This window comes from Podarcis melisellensis, assembly GCF_964234715.1.
Source record: "Podarcis melisellensis genome assembly, chromosome: 10".
Classification (NCBI taxonomy): domain Eukaryota; kingdom Metazoa; phylum Chordata; class Lepidosauria; order Squamata; family Lacertidae; genus Podarcis; species Podarcis melisellensis.
This window is the reverse complement of record NC_138542.1, coordinates 53,911,078-53,928,133: the sequence shown is the minus strand read 5'-3', so window position 1 is coordinate 53,928,133 and position 17,056 is coordinate 53,911,078. Positions and strand designations below refer to the sequence as shown.

Below are 17,056 nucleotides of genomic sequence, written 5' to 3'. Positions count from 1 at the left end.
CTTTCCATTCAGGGGGCAACATGTGACTATGTCTGTAAGTATATACAGTGGTACCTCAGGTTAAGTACTTAATTCATTCTGGAGGTCCGTTCTTAACCTGAAACTGTTCTTAACCTGAAGCACCACTTTAGCTAATGGGGCCTCCCGCTGCTGCCGCGCCACCGGAGCACGATTTATTTATCATCCTGAAGCAAAGTTCTTAACCCGAGGTACTATTTCTGGGTTAATGGAGTCTGTAACCTGAAGTGTATGTAACCTGAAGCGTATGTAACCCAAGGTACCACTGTACACACTTTCCTGGGAGTAAGTCCCACTGAACTTAGTGGGGCTTTCTTATAAGTAGACATGTGTGGGACTTAGGGATGGTGAATCTTGTCAGTAGGGCCGGGCAATATCTAGCTTTCAGCATTGTGATGTATCACCAGGTAAACATCACAATATACTGATACATCACAATGTCTGAAAGAAGAATGGAGCTATGCAGAGGCATTGGCTAGCTTCCTGGTTTTTCCTGCATCGTGATTTTTGCCAGCGCCTGCTCTTGTAATTCGCTGCCCCCTGCATGAGGCAGGGGAGAACGGAGTCAGCAGTTTTAACAGGGGCTGCAGGAATTGAGAGAAGCATTGGCTGGTTTCCCCCACACGCTGATTTTTGCATAGCACACATACATCATCACCATCATCATGATACGTGATATATTGCCAGGTCAAAAATTATGAAACCGATATCATGATGTGGATTTCAAACCAGTTTAGGACAATATATTGATATATTGCCCAGCCCTGCATGACGGCTTTAATTTATCACTTTCCCAATCCTAAATTCTCACATTTCCACTTTGGTTTGCAAATTTTTATTTTATTTTTAAACCCTCATAAAAATCCATCAATGTCAATTTATCCTGCAATACACATTTTTATACTCAGTTTTGCCTATTTTGCACAGTTGTGCAAAGCAGTTTCCCTTGGCTTTAGCTTTGGAGGATACAGAAGCTAAACAGCTCCCGTTTCATGCTAACTGGGCAGATCTAGGATGCTGGAGAGGGATGCTGGTGGCGCTGTGGTCTAAACCACTGAGCCTCTCGGGCTTGCCGATTGGAAGGTTGGCAGTTTGAATCCCTGCAATGGGTGAGCTCCCGATGCTCGGTCCCAGCTCCTGCCAACCTGGCAGTTTGAAAGCACGTCAAAGTGCAAGTAGATAAATAGGTACCACTCTGGCGGGAAAGTAAACGGCATTTCCGTGCGCTGCTCTGGTTTCGCCAGAAGCGGCTTGGTCATGCTGGCCACATGACCTGGAAAAACTGTCTGTGGACAGACGCAGGCTCCCTCAGCCAGTAAAGCGAGATGAGCACCGCAACCCCAGAGTCGTCCATGACTGGACTTAACTGTCAGGGGTCCTTTACCTTTACTTTTAGGATGCTGGAGAGAGGACACCAGCTGTAGAAATAGTAAAAGGTGCTCGACCCACTGCAACCCCAGACCACTACACCACGGACCTTCCCATTGGGAACTACAATTCCCTGGGAGAGGGGATGCCTGTTAACCCAGTTTAAGTCTAGGCTAGCCCTTCAAAACTGGCCACCTTAGCTGACAGCCCTGTTTGCCTTTGCCACATTTCTCAATGGCAGAAAGGCATTGGAAAGAGTTAACCGAGCCTTTGACTCAGAGACAGGTGATCCAGTTAATTATCTAGCCAGGAAAGCCAAGAGGCTGGAGGGTGGGGCTTGCAAGGCTGGGCTGATTAGAGGGCAGTTGAGTTGGAAGGCGATCCATGGGAAGTCAAGGCTAGAAGTTTCTCCTGATTGAGATTTCTGTTGTTGTTCTCCTTTGTAGCTTTTTTTAATTATTGCTCTTTTTAAAAAATATTTCTCTGCCTTGAATCCTACCTGACTTGGTCTCCTGATGAATTGGCTTTGGACTATAAATATGACTCGATTGTAACAGGATTGTTTTCACACAAGAGGGGCAAGGATAACAAGTCTTTTTCCCCCTGCTGGCTTTCCTGTGAGATGCGCCACAGAACTTCTCTGGCAAAGAGTGAAAAAGGTAAGTGGACAGAGGAGGGCTGCCTCTTTTTCTGAAGGGCTCTCAAAGCAGCAATGGGGAGTCTCTAGCCCTCCAGAAGTTGATGGACTGCTGAGCCTATCGGCACCAACTTGTGTACACAAAGGTCGGGGATGGTGGAAGCTGTGCTCCAACAATTAATAATAATAATAATAATAATAATAATAATAATAATAATAATATATTGCCACTCTGGACAGCTTCCAACAAAGTATTAAAATACAGTGGTCTGTTAAACATTAAAAGCTTCCATAAAGAGGACTGCCTTCAGATGTCTTCTAAAAGCCTGGTAGTTGTTCTTCTCTTTGACATCTGGTGGGAGGGGGAGGGTGTTCCACAGGGTGGGTGCCACCACTGAGAAGGCCCTCTGCCTGGTTCCCTGTAACTTGGCTTCTTGCAGTGAGGGAACTGCCAGAAGGCCCTCGGTGCTGGACCTCAGTGTCTGGGCTGAATGATGGGGGTGGAGACGTTCCTTCAGGTATCCTGGGCTGAGGCCATTTAGGGCTTTAAAGGTCAGCACCAACACTCTAGATTGTGCTCGGAAATGTACTGTCGGGCCACAGGTTACCCATCCGTGTCTAAAAAAGAACATGTTTTAAAGAATCATTTGTTTACGTCTGGGTATAGACTCATAGACTTGGAGAGTTGGAAGGCACTCTGAGGGTCACCTAGTCCAAATTCCTGCAATGCAAGAATTTCAGCTAAAGCATCCATGACAGATGGCCACCCAACATCTGCTTAAAACCTTCCAAGGAAGGAGAGTCCACAACCTCCTGAGGGAGACCGGTCCACTGTCTAACAACTCTTATTGTCTAAAAGTTCTTCCTGATGTTCACTTAGAATCTCCTTTCTTGCAATGTGATGGGTATACCTCTAAGAAGTTTGGTGCAGTAAAAGTATATCTGGCTTAGAAGGATTGTCAAATGCTCTTTTACTCCTAAGGTTACTGCTGAGTAAGCTTGTGAGCACAGAGATGGCAGGGGGACACTTGCAGCCTGGACATTGGGAATAGAGAGAGCAAGATAGACATTAAAAAAATGGGGGAGGTATGCAAACTGCTGCAGTGTTAACTGCTGATTTGGTAGTCTTGAATTTTCTGTTGCAATGGGGGAAAAGCAGAACTCAAAATATGGTGTTAGTTCTGCAAGTGGGCCCTGAGGTGTTTTGGAAGTTTACATGTCAGTTCCACTTCAAAACATTTGAGCGACGCTGCTGTAAGCAAAGGCCAGGTGGAAACCGAAAGCTGCTTGAGGAAGAGGCAAAGTCTGAAAGCATCTGCAACAAAAATAAAAGGCCTTTAACCTCTGGCGTTACTGGATAAGACAGGCACATTTTCCTGGAGTAGTTTGCGCTTGTTATAACTCTGGTTACTTTAAGGGGAAGGTAACACACCAGAAAGCAAACTTGAAACAACCATAAGGCTCAATTTACAAACCAATCTATGGCTAGATGGGTCTTCCAATGGGGTGGCCCTTGCTGAAAAAGAGAGCATAACATGTAATATTTGCATATGCTAATTTATATGTATAGTTGTAAATTTAGAAATGGCTATAATTTGACATTGCGGGAAAGACTGTAACCTGGGTGCGCCTGCTACCCAAGGGCTCAGGGTTGCTGGGCAGTGTGAAGGTGCCTTTTCTCTCTCCTTGAGGTTCTTTAGCCTGGATCCGGACTGGCTAGCCCTCCCAAAAGATGATGCCTTCCAATGGAGAACTGTCCTTTGACAGCTCTTAAAAAAGAGGACAGCCATCCTTAAAGTGGAACATATGGCTACCCTAGTTTCTGGTTGATGTCTCATGACTCTGGTCAGTTCAGTTTGAGTGTAGCAAACCCTCTGTGCTCACAGTCATTCTACCTGGATCTACTAGGGCTAGTTCTCCTTATCTGTGGCATCTCTCCTCTCCTAAAGTGCTCTATTGCCTCCTGATGCTCTAAAAAAAAATCCTTCTAGGAAGGGACCATCATTCAGTGGGATGTCCTTACGCATGTGATGAGTACATGCTTTGCATGTACTTGGTACATTCAATTAAAAAGGGAGCAGGGGATGGATGGGTAACTTCTGCTGGAGACCCTGGATAGCTGCTGCCGGTCAGAACAGGGCAGGGGCAAGGAAGCTATAGACATCCAGATGTTGTTGGCTGACAACTCCCACCATGCCTGGCCTAGGGCAGATGGATTTGGACTGACAACAATGGCCTAGAATGAGTTGGCATAAGGTAGCTTCCTGTAGAAAGGCATTGGCTAATCTTCTTGACGCGATGCTAATGAATGTCTTAACTTTACGTTTCAGGTTAAAGCTTGGAATCATTGTTCCCCAGCTGGTCCTTCTCTTTCCCATGAAGTGGAGGAGGTCTTCCAAAAAGGACTAGCGTCAGATGAAGCAACAGACCCATCCCTGAGCACTCTTAGACTCCATTGTCATGCTCTTAGACTCCATTGTCAGAATAGAGTTCATCTGGTATTGGCTGGATGAAGCTGACAGGTGGATTGAGTATGGGAAAAAGGTGAGGTACCCTTCTTCTCCTGCTGAGCCAAATCTTAACGACTCTCACTGAGTGGTGTCTTTTACTGCCCTTCGTAATAGCACAGCTACCCACCTCCCAGCCAGCAATAGTCCTGCTACTACTTTCACGGCCGTCTCCTCTGGGGGAGTCCAACAACACCTGGAGGGGAAGGCTGGCCTAGGGGCTGACAAAGACAAGTCACAGGAATTATGGGAGTTGTAGTCCAAAACAATTTGGAGGGCATCTGATTGGGGAAGGCCAATTTCAAAGTTTGATGAAGACTCTTGAAAATCAAAAAGCTCAGAGCCAATGGATCCTCTGCTATCTCCCTTTCCAACACCTCTCTGTAGCATTTGGAGCACTGTGCTGCCACAATATCATCGGAAGAATTGGAGGCTGCTTACCAGGCGGACCACAAAGGCGTTGTCTTCTTCCATGCTGGTACTCAGCTGTACGAAGTAAATTTCCAAGGTAGTGTATCATCCTCATTAAGCTAGGGGGTGGCGTAATGCCCTTCCAATTTCTATATTCACAAAACTTGTTGCTGTTTTTGTTATTTCCGCGTTCTGGCCATCCCAACACAAAAGCTTTGCTAGTTATGAGGCAGCAACTTGTTTCAAGAGAAGAGGAAATGATGTTCTCCTGCATATACCTTGTACTTGCAAAGCTGAAACGCAGTTGTCAGGGGCTCAGGAGCAGAGGCACAGGAGAGGGAGGAAATGGAGAGCGAGGGGGAGGAATCCGAGGGGAGCGTAGGCGATGACAGTGGTCTGAGGGATTCCCTAAGTCTCTCCAGCGAATCGGAAGATTCACAGAAGGGGGCGCCTATGGCCAGGGCAAGGGGGATGCCAAGGGGGACACCCCAGAAGGAAGGGGCCAGCGGGGACTCAGAGAGCAGCAGTTGGAAATCAGGACCAGCTTCCCCACCAGAGCGCAGTGGGGGGGAGGAGTCCCAGGTATCGGGACCAGGGTGTTCACCACCAGCAAGAGGAGATGAGTCAGGATTGACCACGCCTCCATCGGAGAGCGCGGAAACAGTCAAGAGGAAGGTTACCGGCTGGGCGCGCGCGCCAAGTTCAAATGTACAGGCAAGTGGCACAGCAGGTAGCCCGGATAGGGAACCAGGTCCTAAAGCCCGCCGGAAGGAGGGACAAGAGTCAGGGGGGTCAGCGTCAGAAGAGTCCAGAAAGGAGGAGACCCCGGGGGGCAGACGGACCCCGAGGAGGAAAGAACAACGGAAGAGGTGGAGTAAGGCCAGGGTCTTAAACTGGTGTACAGGGGGCGGAGACTCAGACGGAGCTTCGCCGGTCTAGGTTCTAGATGTAGAGCTGCACGCTGCGGCTTGTAAATGGAAACTGAACTTCAATAAAGACTTTTGTACATTACCACCGGCTAGCGTTGGTCCTCTGTGAGCTGGGACCTGGAGGCAGCTCTGACAGCAGTGTTTTTGCTTTCAGTATCTAGCAAGGTCTTGCTGGTGCTCTGAGGCCCAATCACTGCCAGGTGCACAAAGGACAGAGTAAAGGGAGGAGGCGACTGCAACAAATAGGAAGGCCAACTCTTAAACAGAGGAACTGCCCACAACCAAATAAATATGTTTTAAATTGTGCAGGATGATTCAGAACAGCAGCCTTTAGCAGGAGAGATTCCTCTGACATAACTCTTGACTCCTTCTCTTTTTACCACACTGAAGATGTTCCATGTAGATACCTTGCCTTACAAAAATGGTGCTAGTTTCTGAGAAATTTAATATGTGCTAATGTAACAAATGACTCAGTCCTTGGTCCCATTGTTCATAGTAATGATTTCTAAAGCTCGAGAATAAGCTGTTTCATTACAATGTCTTCCTCTACATACCCTTTGTTGAGTGAGGGCAAGGACAACCAGATTTTTGAATGTGGGCCTGCTGCAATGCATTGGCTCGATGCAAACCTGGTGAAGCCCACAGAGGACTCTATTGCTGTTCTGCACATAGGGATTTGCATTTGGTTGGATGTGCTTCCAGGCAGTCATTATTCTGTAGGAGAGATTCAAATGCATACTGGAAACTTAGGTTTGTACTATTAAAGTGGATTAAATGCACTGCCAAAATAGCACAACAGATCCACTTCAACCAACCAACCAACCAACCAGCCAACCAACCAACCAACCTGGACTTTCTATAATTAGGAAAATGATGGGAACATGCACTGAAAAGTGGGGTGAACAAATGATTAACAGGAAGATGTATAAAAGATGATGCAAGCAAATCAGGGTTAGTGTTCATTGTTGTATAAATACCCTGCAAAAAAATGGGTGGGGTGGGAACAAATGCTCAGTAAAGACCTTTTCACAGGTTTTGTGCAAACAAATGGGGATGAATGGTTCTTTGGAGTAGTCCTGGTTTTTCTGAAGGTGCACAAACAAAGTGAGAGGAGCTGATTTGTGATCATATCTTAGGGAGAAAGCAGGACCCTGTACTGTTCAGTAGTTCTCTGTAATTTAATTAATTCTAAGCTGCTGGTGGACATGAGATTTTTAACATTGACCACTACCGTTTCCCTCAAGAGATGGTCCAGAGGAACCTGTACTACCGAACCCGGAGAAGAGTCTGCAGGTGGCCCAAGCTTGTGCTCTTTGGAGGAGGACGTGACAATGAGATGGGGTATTGGATATGTTTTCATTCTCAGCCTAGCTTGGCCAGTGGCTACTAAACTGTTTGTGTATATTTGAGGGGGGCAAGATAGATTTGTTTGATATTTGACTATGTGACTTGGATTGGGCGTAGATTGCCTCAAATGTCTCCTAGAGGTGGGATAGAAATGTTTCAAATAAACACCGAACCTAAATCAATGCATGCAAAGGATATGTGCAAAATAGGCATAGAATCCCTTTGGCTGAACCATGGCTGCAAGCAGCAGATGAGCAAAGTGAGCTTGCTTCTCTTGTGTTCCAATTTTTAGATGATGGGGGGTGGGGTATGGTTTGCAAGGTGGGTTGCCAAAAAGAGAACCAGGGCAAGGCCTCCAGTAGCTTCTAATAGAAGGGGCTGCAGTTGCTGCAGCTTGACATGGCAAACTGCACATTTCAGAAATTATGCGTCCATGCAAGTGATAGAGCAATGCCCCTGTGCCTTTTATTTCTTAATCCTACATCTAGTTAAGAGATCAAACATAATCCAAAAGGTGCTTAATTGTATTGAAACTTGAGTTAGCTGCTGAGCAAGGCTGGGGATATATCTGTTGAATATTAGGGGGAAAGTCTTGATCCTCCAACAATGGAATGAATTGCCTAGTAGTTCAACAATGGAACCAATTGCTACTTCCTCTTCTCCTGGCTATTAGATGATTGTTTTGTCTCTTGTCTGCAGCAGTCGTTTTGAGTCTTCTCTTCCCACCCCCCTGTTTCCTTCAAGCTGGGACCAATCAGCATTGCCTAACGTAGGCTATAAGGTATTCAATTCCCCCCTTACTGCTACACAGCTGACCAAAGGCCTATATTGGTCCATCTAGCTTGGTTCTGGAGAGCTAGCAGTGGCTCTCCGGGTTTTCAGATGGGGGACATCCCCTGCCCTACCTAGAGATTCCAGGAATTGAACCTAGAGGCTCTGGCATGCAAGCTGATGTTCTGCCACTGAGCTATGGTGCTTCTCAGCTGTTTCCTCTGAATGAAAAGGAGAGCAGCCCACTAGCACAAGGAGAGTAAGAAATGGGTGGCAGTGTTGGAGCTGTGAGGAGCTGAGTTAAGCACCTGCTCAAGTGAATGCATTGCCAGGTGGCAGACAGAATATAGAGACTCAAGTCCCATGGGCTAGTGGTAAAGTTAACATTCTAAAGAAACAATTTTTTAAAAAGAAAAACATGAAACATGAAAATGAACAATTTCAACCGGTGCGAAGCAATGTTAAACACAAAACAGGGTTTGTGTTGTTTCAGAAGAGTGATGTATAAATGTGAGAAAATAAATGTATAGTCTGAAAACAATTGTGGAACGGTTCATTTCACTATGATTTGTGCCTAGCTGGTGGAGATCTCTGATTCTGCTGAAGAATACAATGAAATTAAGGAACTCTTTCAGAAGACCATGGAGGGTTATGTTATCCACCGACTCCAAAGGATTCAGAACCCGTCTCTTTGGCAAGTCTTCCAGTGGTTCGTATTTAATTTCCTTCTCTTCCAAGGGATGGGAACTCATGGTATGAGAGTCTAGAAATGGTTTCCTTTGTCTCTTTTTGTGGTGAAGGGGGGGGGGGAATACTACTATAATTGGCTATGACTCCTTACTTGACTGCTATTCCTCTATTATTTGGTGGGAATTCAAATCTTGCAGCCTGATGTCACAAATATGTAACTGGCCATGGATTATATTTTGAGGGAAGCACATTGATATTTCTTTGTCATGTTTCAGTCAAACAGATGTTGACTTGCCCCTACTGCAAGCATCAGCATCAGCACAGACTGGAAGATTATGGGGTACCATTATCCAAAGGGATTCCATCTCACTCACCAGGATACCCATCCATGCCAGCGTTGGGATTAGTGTTTGGGACACGGTGGCCACCCAACCTGCTGCCTAGTAGCATCCCTACATGGGTTGGCGGTGGTGATCTCAGGTGTTGGAGAACTCCCAGACAATTGTTCTGGAGGATTTATTTAAATATGTGACTAGTATCACATGTAGGTTGCCTCTGAAGTAATCTCTTACAGAATCTGACCACCATTCTTTCCAGTAATCCCAGCAAACAGCAGCCTTCCTCAACCTCCAGATGTTTGAGTCTACAGCTCCCATCTTCCTTGACCACTGGCCGTGTTGACTGGGGCTGATGGAAGCTGTAATCCAGAATGTTTGGAGGGCACTAGGTTGGGGGAGTTTGCACTAATTGGTCCAACAGAAATTGGCCGGGGGCTCCCTAGTGACCATAATCTCTACCACCACCCAGTTCAGCTATAGGAGATAGAATGAGCAGTGTAAGTTGTACTCCAAAGGTGAGACTGTGCAATCTTGGCAAAGCCTTCAGTCCACAGCAGTCTGATGATTCCCTTGTCTAGTGGAGGTGCCCATAATAAATTATTATTATTAGCCCACCCATATGTCTGGGTTTCCCCAGCCACTCTAGGTGGCTTCCAACAGAACACTAAAAACAGAATAAAACTTCAAACATTTAAAACTTTCCTAAACAGGGCTGCCTTCAGATGTCTTTTAAAAGTCTGATAGTTGTTTATTTCTTTGACATCTGATGGGAGGGCATTCCATAGGGTGGGTGCCACTACCGAAGAAGGCCCTCTGCCTGGGTCCCAGTAACTTCATTTCTCATAGTGAGGGAACTGCCAGAAGACCCTCGGTGCTGGACCTCAGTGTCTGGCTGAACGATGGGGGTGGAGACGCTCCTTCAGGTATACTGGGCCGAGGCCGTTTAGGGCTTTAAAGGTCAGCACCAACACTTTGAATTATGCCCAGAAATGTACTGGGAACCAATGTAGGTCTTTCAGGACTGGTGTTATATGGTCTTGGCGGCCACTCCCAGTCACCAGTCTAGCTGCCGCATTCTGGATTTGTTGTAGTTTCTGGGTCACTTTCAAAGGTAGCCCAACGTAGAGCGCATTGCAGTAGTCCAAGCGGGAGAGAGTCCAAAATGACTTCCAGGCTGCACACTTGGTCCTTCAGGGGCACAGTTACCCATTCAGGACCAGAGAGTCCTCCACACTCACCCGCCCCCTGTCCCCTAGAAAAAGTACTTCTGTCTTGTCAGGATTCAACCTCAATCTGTTAGCCGCCGTCCATCCTCCAACCGCCTCCAGATATAAAGGTTTGCTTGGTGCAGAATTTGGATTTTAATGTAGAGTATACATAGTTACAATATAGTAAGCTAGTAGATCTTGGGAAAGTAATTATTTGACTACTCTGCTAGAAAAAAGTGTATGGAATTATGCTGGCAAATGTGTAAACAGACTTGCTGATCCTTTCATTGCATTGCCTGAGGGCTGGTTCAAGGAAAGGAGTTCAAGGATTCTTGCGTGCATGGAGTTTGACTCGGGGTGTGTGTTTATTTTTTTATAAAGCAGATGCTTCTGTTTCTAGGCAGAAAGAGCAGATGAAGAAGATGAATGGGGGGGACAAGGTAGACGAAAGGTTATTGTTCCATGGCACCAACAAACGCCATTTGCATGACATCTGTGGGCAGAACTTTGACTGGAGAATCTGTGGGACCCATGGCACTCTCTATGGAAAAGGTACCAATTCAGAGCGGGCAGGAAATGTGCGTAGCTGTGCATGTATGTGCATGTTTTCTCCATCTAGTGTGCAATGAACCTGAGAGGAACACACACACAAATTGCAAGGACCATACCGTACCATCACCTGTCTATAGTCTGATATTAAGTCCTCAGCAATCCAACACCAATCAAGTACAAAAAACTGTGTTTGTTGAAAGTCCACAGCGATGTGGAAGGCTTAGGGGACCTTGGTGATTCTTCTTTTGCCAGCTGAATATCTGTGATTGAATGATCTCCTATATCCACTTGCTTCCCTGCCCCTCCTCTTCAGAAGTCTACCCTCCACACCTTTGTGGTTGCCCTGTGCAAGTCACTAAATGGGCTAGTATTTGAGGTAGGCAGACAATGCAGCTGTGTGAGCACAAAGGCAAGAGAATTTCACAGTGAGCAAAACACACACCCTGCACCCAGAACAGCCTCAATGGGCTATTTTGGAGGGTTCCCCCCACACCAAGAGTTTCCATGATCCTGTTGATACTCCCTGTTGGGTGTGGATGATGCTATTTTGGCTACGTGAGCAATGGCACTTGCAATGGAAGATCGGAAAGGAAGGGAGTGGTCTAAAATGTTCAAGATGATTATTTGTGCAGCAGCAAACTTGCATTGGCTTGCTTGGTTCTTACAGACATCTCTTCTTTCAGGAAGTTATTTTGCCAGAGACGCTAGTTATTCACATGCATATTGCCAGTCGGATACCCACATCAGGAGCATGTTTGTAGCTAAAGTTCTGGTTGGAGATTATGTTCAAGGAAATCCTGCTTACCTCCGCCCTCCATCGAGATCTAACCAATCGAACAACTTTTATGATAGCTGTGTGGACAACGTTCTTGATCCTTCTATTTTTGTCATCTTTGAGAAATATCAGATTTACCCAGCATACATATTTGAGTATCAGCCAGTGTCCCATTGTGTGGTCATGTAAAGGGCAGCAATCTTCCTCCTCCTCGTCGTCTAAACATGGACTTGAAATCCTTTTTTATATATCTAAAACTTTAACAATTTCTTATTTAAAAGGCTACTGTGATTTATTTTACTTCTGCATATTAAAAACGTTACATGTTACAAGTGAACAACCCATATTCTTAGCTGGATTGTTGGCATTGCTTAAAGGTTACTGGAGCTGAAAGGTTTTTGAGGGCCCCATGCTGACCACACCCATCTGGCGCCACCCCTGACCACTTGTATAATTGACCATTGCCTTCACTCTAAAGCAGGAATGGGAAAATTGTGGCCCTTCAAATGTCATTGGGACAATTCCCATCAGCTCCAGACTACATAACCCAGAGTTTCCCAAACTTGGGTCTCCAGCTGTTTTTTGACTACAACTCCCATCATCCCTAGCTAGCAGGACCAGTGGTCAAGAATGATGAGAGTTGTAGTTCAGAAGTGACTGGAGGCCCATTGGCCCCCCCAGCCCTGCTCTAAAGTGTAGCCAAAGGTGGCTTTGGTCCATAAGTCCTTTTATAGTCACATAAGATGAGCACAAGTGCCAAAAAAACATACAATGAAGGAACATTCTGATCTAGAAGATTACTTTTTTATATAAGCAAGCTACTCCAAATTTCACATCCAGTTTTGCTTTGAATGATTGCCACCATCATACTATGTTTCCTAACCTTGCATCCAACTGTTCAAGTTCATCAGAGATTTAATCGAAAATGTTTAATGTTTGTTGCACAAGACAAAAATTTGAGACAGCAAATCAAAGAGAGATCCTCCTTCTTATACGAAACAAAAACCACAACACCTTGGCTCTCCTCCATCACAATAATAGTGGCAGTTGAACACTGACTTGAAACTACTCTTCTGAGTGGGCCTGGTTATCCACATTTGTTTTGGGCAGATTGTGGAGGGTTAGCATAGGAGAAATCGAGGGACTTGCAGAAAGATTACAATGATGCTGTTACTAAATTCAAAGCTAAAAGATAACAAGGAACAAAGATCACTAAAACCAAGCACACGGTAGTGGATGCACCATTTTCAGTATTCATCGTGAAAAGGATACTCTGGATGGTCCTGCCACCTGAAACAAATTGAAGTCACAGTTAAGAGTGGCAGCTAACACCATAAATAACCACAACAGCAACATCCCTCCACCTTGACCTCAGGCTTGCTATTGGTATGATCTACTGAAGGGGTAATCGATGACCTTTTCAGATTTTTTGAGTGGCAACTCCCATCAGTCACAGCTGTGGTCTGTGGTAGAGTATTATGGGAGCTGTCATCCAAAACATCTGAAGTGATCATATTTTATGTACAGTGGTACCTCGGGTTAAGAACTTAATTTGTTCCGGAGGTCCGTTCTTAACCTGAGCTAATGGGGCCTCCCGCTGCCGCGTGATTTCTGTTCTCATCCTGAAGCAAAGTTCTTAACCTGAGGTACTATTTCTGGGTTAGCAGAGTCTGTAACCTGAAGTGTCTGTAACCTGAGGTACCACTGTATTTCAAGGGTTATTTCTTCAAGTTTTGCAAGTAGGGCTGCCACCTGTCCTTTATAATAAGGGGTGGTTCCTTATTTTAAGGGAAAGTGTGGGACTTGTCCCTTATTTTGGCTGACCAAAGGTGGCAACCCTAATTGCCAGCAGCCCGGAATGTTTTCTTTTAACTGGAAGGCAGGTGGAAACATTTTCAAATCCCTAGAGTATGGCAATTTGTTGCCTCTAGAAAGAAGTCCCCACACAGAACTAAATACACCATTTTGAACAGAAAAGGTGATTTGTGCTTAATATGTATGCTTTAAAACTTGGTACAAACAGGCCTCCTACAATATGAAGGATCCATTAGAGTAAGTATTCATATGTAAAAATATGATTTTACTTATCAAGACACAATCTTTGAATCTGAGAAGGCTTTTTAAGCACAAGTGTTTGGCTTTTGGAGAAAACATGGGTCAGCTTGGGTTATTAAGATTAAACATCTGATTTTCACTAATGATTCCCTGACTATATGTGGTACAAAGTGTAGCCAAACCCTGCATGTATCCCAACTCCTTGAGCCGGCAAAGGATAAACTTATCTGGCTCTCATTTCTGTTGCCTCTTTCTCCCTCCTCCACTATGAACTGGCAGGCAGCCCATTCAAACCTGGCTGCACCCTCTAATTAAACTGCTGGGACTCAAACCTGGATGAGTTCGGTTTGGTTATGTAAGGGGACATTAATGTCCTGTCTGCCTTCCAGGAGTCTTGGGAGTGATGATGTTAAAGCTGGCATCTACTGGTGCATTTGTTTTGCCAAGGCTGTTCCGCTGCAGACTTCAGTCGTGCAAGTCCTTGGGCAAGAGCTAGCCAAATGTAATATAATACCATGGGCTCCTAAAGCTGCATTGCAAGTGACCAACTTGACACATTTCCTAGAACACATAGAGGATGTTCTCAAGTTTCAGGATCACCAGAATGGCCATGTTAGGAACCTGCCAGCAAACTGGAGCATAGCTGTGGCCCCCAGCTTACTTAAGGCAAGGAAGCACATTGTCTTGTGCAGGAGGACAGTGCCCTCCCTCCTTCCATAGAGTGGATTTTTGGGTCCTGCACTGAAAACTTCAGGAAAGGCCCCAGCCCACAGTTAAGCTGTGGTTATCACATCAGTACAACTCATGCTTCTACATGCTGCATATCTAGATTTATACTTACATCAACATCTCCACGTAGCGGATATTTTTGTTCAGCGCTTCAATCTCTTTCATTTCTTTGTCAGTAAGGGAAAAATCAAAGATCTTGGCAAAAGAGAGAGAGAGAGAGAGAGAGAAACCACCCATTATCCTACATTTATGCAACTGATGACTAAGCCTGGGTCTTAAGTGTGGGCTTGTCCACACTGACCTTTTGTCCTGCTCATTCTAGCACTCCATGTCTGTCAATTTGGGTTTTCTGCAGACTGACATTTGCTCTGATTGAGCTTTAGAGAGCGTGTTTTTGTGGAGCAAAACAAAGGGTGCTCAGACCCAGGGCTTTAAATTGAGAGCTCTGCCCTTAGCCTCTCCTCTGGCCTAAAAGGAAATGGATGCTGGACAGCAGGCACACCCTCATTCTCGCAGCCCCTGCAAAAGGATCAAATGAGCAGCACATGATAGTATGTGGTGGAATGAGAGCAGCCATAAGGGCCATAGCTCAGTGGCAGAGCATCTGCTTTGCGTGCAGAAGGTTCCTGGTTCAATCCCCAGCATCTCCAGGTATGGCTGGGAATGCCTTAAATCCTGGAGAGGCGCTTCCAGTCAATGCAGACAATACTGATTCAGGTGAGCCCAATGGTCTGATTCAGTATAAGGTAAATTGCTTAAATAAGAGGACAAATGGAGGACAAATTCACACATGGGCACTCAATATTTGATGACTTGCATGAGGATCATCTAGTCCAGTTCACAAGTACCCTGCAAGGTAGGTTAGACTGCGAGTTTGTGACTGACCTGATTTCACCTAGTGAGCTTCAATCCCAATAAAAGATCTGAATCTACAGCAAGCCAACCACTCTGTTCCCTATGCCAGAGTGGTGGGCTTGCTGTAGATTCAGATCCTCAGATCCTTATTATTTTGGAATACAGGCAGGTACGACTCCACCACGGGCTGCAGCATGTGGAGGAAGGCATTATGGAGTTCCCCAGGACCAGAGGGAGAATCACCCAAAGGAGAAAAGCCATCTGTGGTCCCTCCAGTGTTCGCTGGCCTTCAAGAAGTGGGCTAAGATTCACTGCTGGGTTGCATCCTGGGCCAAGATTAAATGTCAACGGCAATACTATCATCACATAAATATAAGGTTAAAAAAAAAAATTGAAAGTGGGTCCCAAGCACATGGCGGGTCCCTGGTTTGAAAAAGTTGAAGATGACGAAAGCTGACAATTAATGCACCGTATTTTTCGCTCCATAAGACGCACCTGGCCATAAGACGATCCTAGTTTTTAGAGGGGCAATGCAAGGGGGGGGGGGAGAATTATTTAAAGGGAGCGCTTTAAAGCAGAGCCTGTATGCATCCCAGGCTCTGCTCAGTGCTCCCTTTAAAAAGCTGCGTGGAGCGTGTTTGCGGCTCTTGGGGACTTTTCCCCGAGGAGGAAGAAGGGACTGATGGGCTGCCCTTCTCCCTCCTCGGGGGAAAGCCCCCAAGAGCCGCACACATGCTCCAAATGGCTCTTTAAAGGGAGCGCTGAGCAGAGCCTCCTGCCTGCATTCGCTCCATAAGACGAACACACATTTCCCCTTACTTTTTAGAAGGGGAAAAGTGTGTCTTATGGAGCAAAAAATACGGTATTGGTTTTGTTTTTATAACGGTGGAAGTTGTTTTTTAAAAATTGGGAGGGGTGAATTGAACAGGTTGAAGACTGCAGACATGGAGTGCTATCTCTGCCTTGCTGTCAAAGACCCTTTTGGAGGTTGCAAGGCTAGTGGGCTTTGCTACCTTCTAGTGAGGTGGGGAGAAAGAACAGCAGGTGCTTTGCCACACAGAGCAGGCTTTTTTGAAAACTTACCTGGAAGTTCTCTCTAATGCGCTCTGCGGTGAAGCTCTTAGGGATGACCACCACCCCTCGCTGGATATTGAAGCGGAGTGCCACTTGGGCCGCCGTCTTGTTGTATTTTTCTCCAATGGCCTTTAACACAGGGTCCTCCAGCAGTGGAGGGGAAGACACATTCACCCTTGTTGTAGAAAGGGAAAGGAAATCAGCCTAGATTTGCCTTACATGGCAGTCTGGTGGCAGCAGAAGAACTAATGGGGGTGTGAAGGGACCGAAGCAAGACCAAATCAAGTTGTTATCCGGTTTTGAAAACCGCCCTGCTGAAGGCATCTGCAGGCAATATGAGTGCAATACAGCTAATTTTTAAAGTGGGTCCGCCTTGCCTATGCAGGCAGTGTGAGAGTAGCATACCAGTGATCTTTGGACCAGGTGAGGACCATGCTAACAGATTTCAAACCAATTTAGCAACAGATGGAGCAGCAAGAGAACAATGTGACCCTGCAGCAGAGGAAAGAGGGTGAAGTTGTCTCCAGCAACAATTCCCATCATCCCTGACCACCGATCATGGTGGCTGGGTCTGATGAGAGTTGGAGTCCAGCCACATCTGGAGGTCTACAAGTCCCCCACCCCTGCTCTAATATTCCTAAACACAACATCTCACTCACCAGCTTTCATCTCTTGATGTTCCTAGAGGGCTGTATCCGACAAGGACAATGTCATGTTGTTTGCAAAATTCTAAAAGTTTGGGCTGGGTGAAATACGGGTGGCATTCAATCTGCAGAGACACAATGCAGAAGG

General features: G+C 45.8%; 2 protein-coding genes across 3 annotated transcripts in view; one reads left to right on the top strand and one right to left on the bottom strand.

The window, feature by feature from the left end:
* The first annotated feature begins 1,756 nt into the window (after positions 1-1,756).
* On the top strand, positions 1,757-11,883 carry LOC309379314 (protein mono-ADP-ribosyltransferase PARP12-like). 2 transcript variants are annotated; one of them, XM_081928414.1, is made up of 8 exons: positions 1,757-2,045; positions 4,354-4,567; positions 4,918-5,038; positions 7,115-7,211; positions 7,920-7,998; positions 8,567-8,697; positions 10,625-10,776; positions 11,460-11,883. In XM_081928414.1, the coding sequence occupies exons 2-8, from the start codon at positions 4,484-4,486 to the stop codon at positions 11,738-11,740; spliced, it is 945 nt and encodes a 314-aa protein (XP_081784540.1). In that variant the 5' UTR covers positions 1,757-2,045; positions 4,354-4,483; the 3' UTR covers positions 11,741-11,883. The 2 variants fall into 2 exon arrangements, with proteins under 2 accessions (XP_081784540.1, XP_081784539.1); XM_081928413.1 differs by having other exon boundaries at positions 7,917-7,998.
* Positions 11,884-12,329: 446 nt separating this feature from the next.
* AKR1D1 (aldo-keto reductase family 1 member D1) overlaps positions 12,330-17,056 on the bottom strand; it is a 35,586-nt gene continuing 30,859 nt past the window's right edge. Inside the window, exons 6-9 of the mRNA XM_081928407.1 lie at positions 16,924-17,033; positions 16,274-16,439; positions 14,448-14,530; positions 12,330-12,841 (exon numbers count right to left, since the gene is read on the bottom strand). Of these exons, the coding sequence (XP_081784533.1) occupies positions 12,799-12,841; positions 14,448-14,530; positions 16,274-16,439; positions 16,924-17,033 (402 nt within the window). The 3' untranslated portion in view covers positions 12,330-12,798. The remainder of the gene's footprint in view (positions 12,842-14,447; positions 14,531-16,273; positions 16,440-16,923; positions 17,034-17,056) is intronic.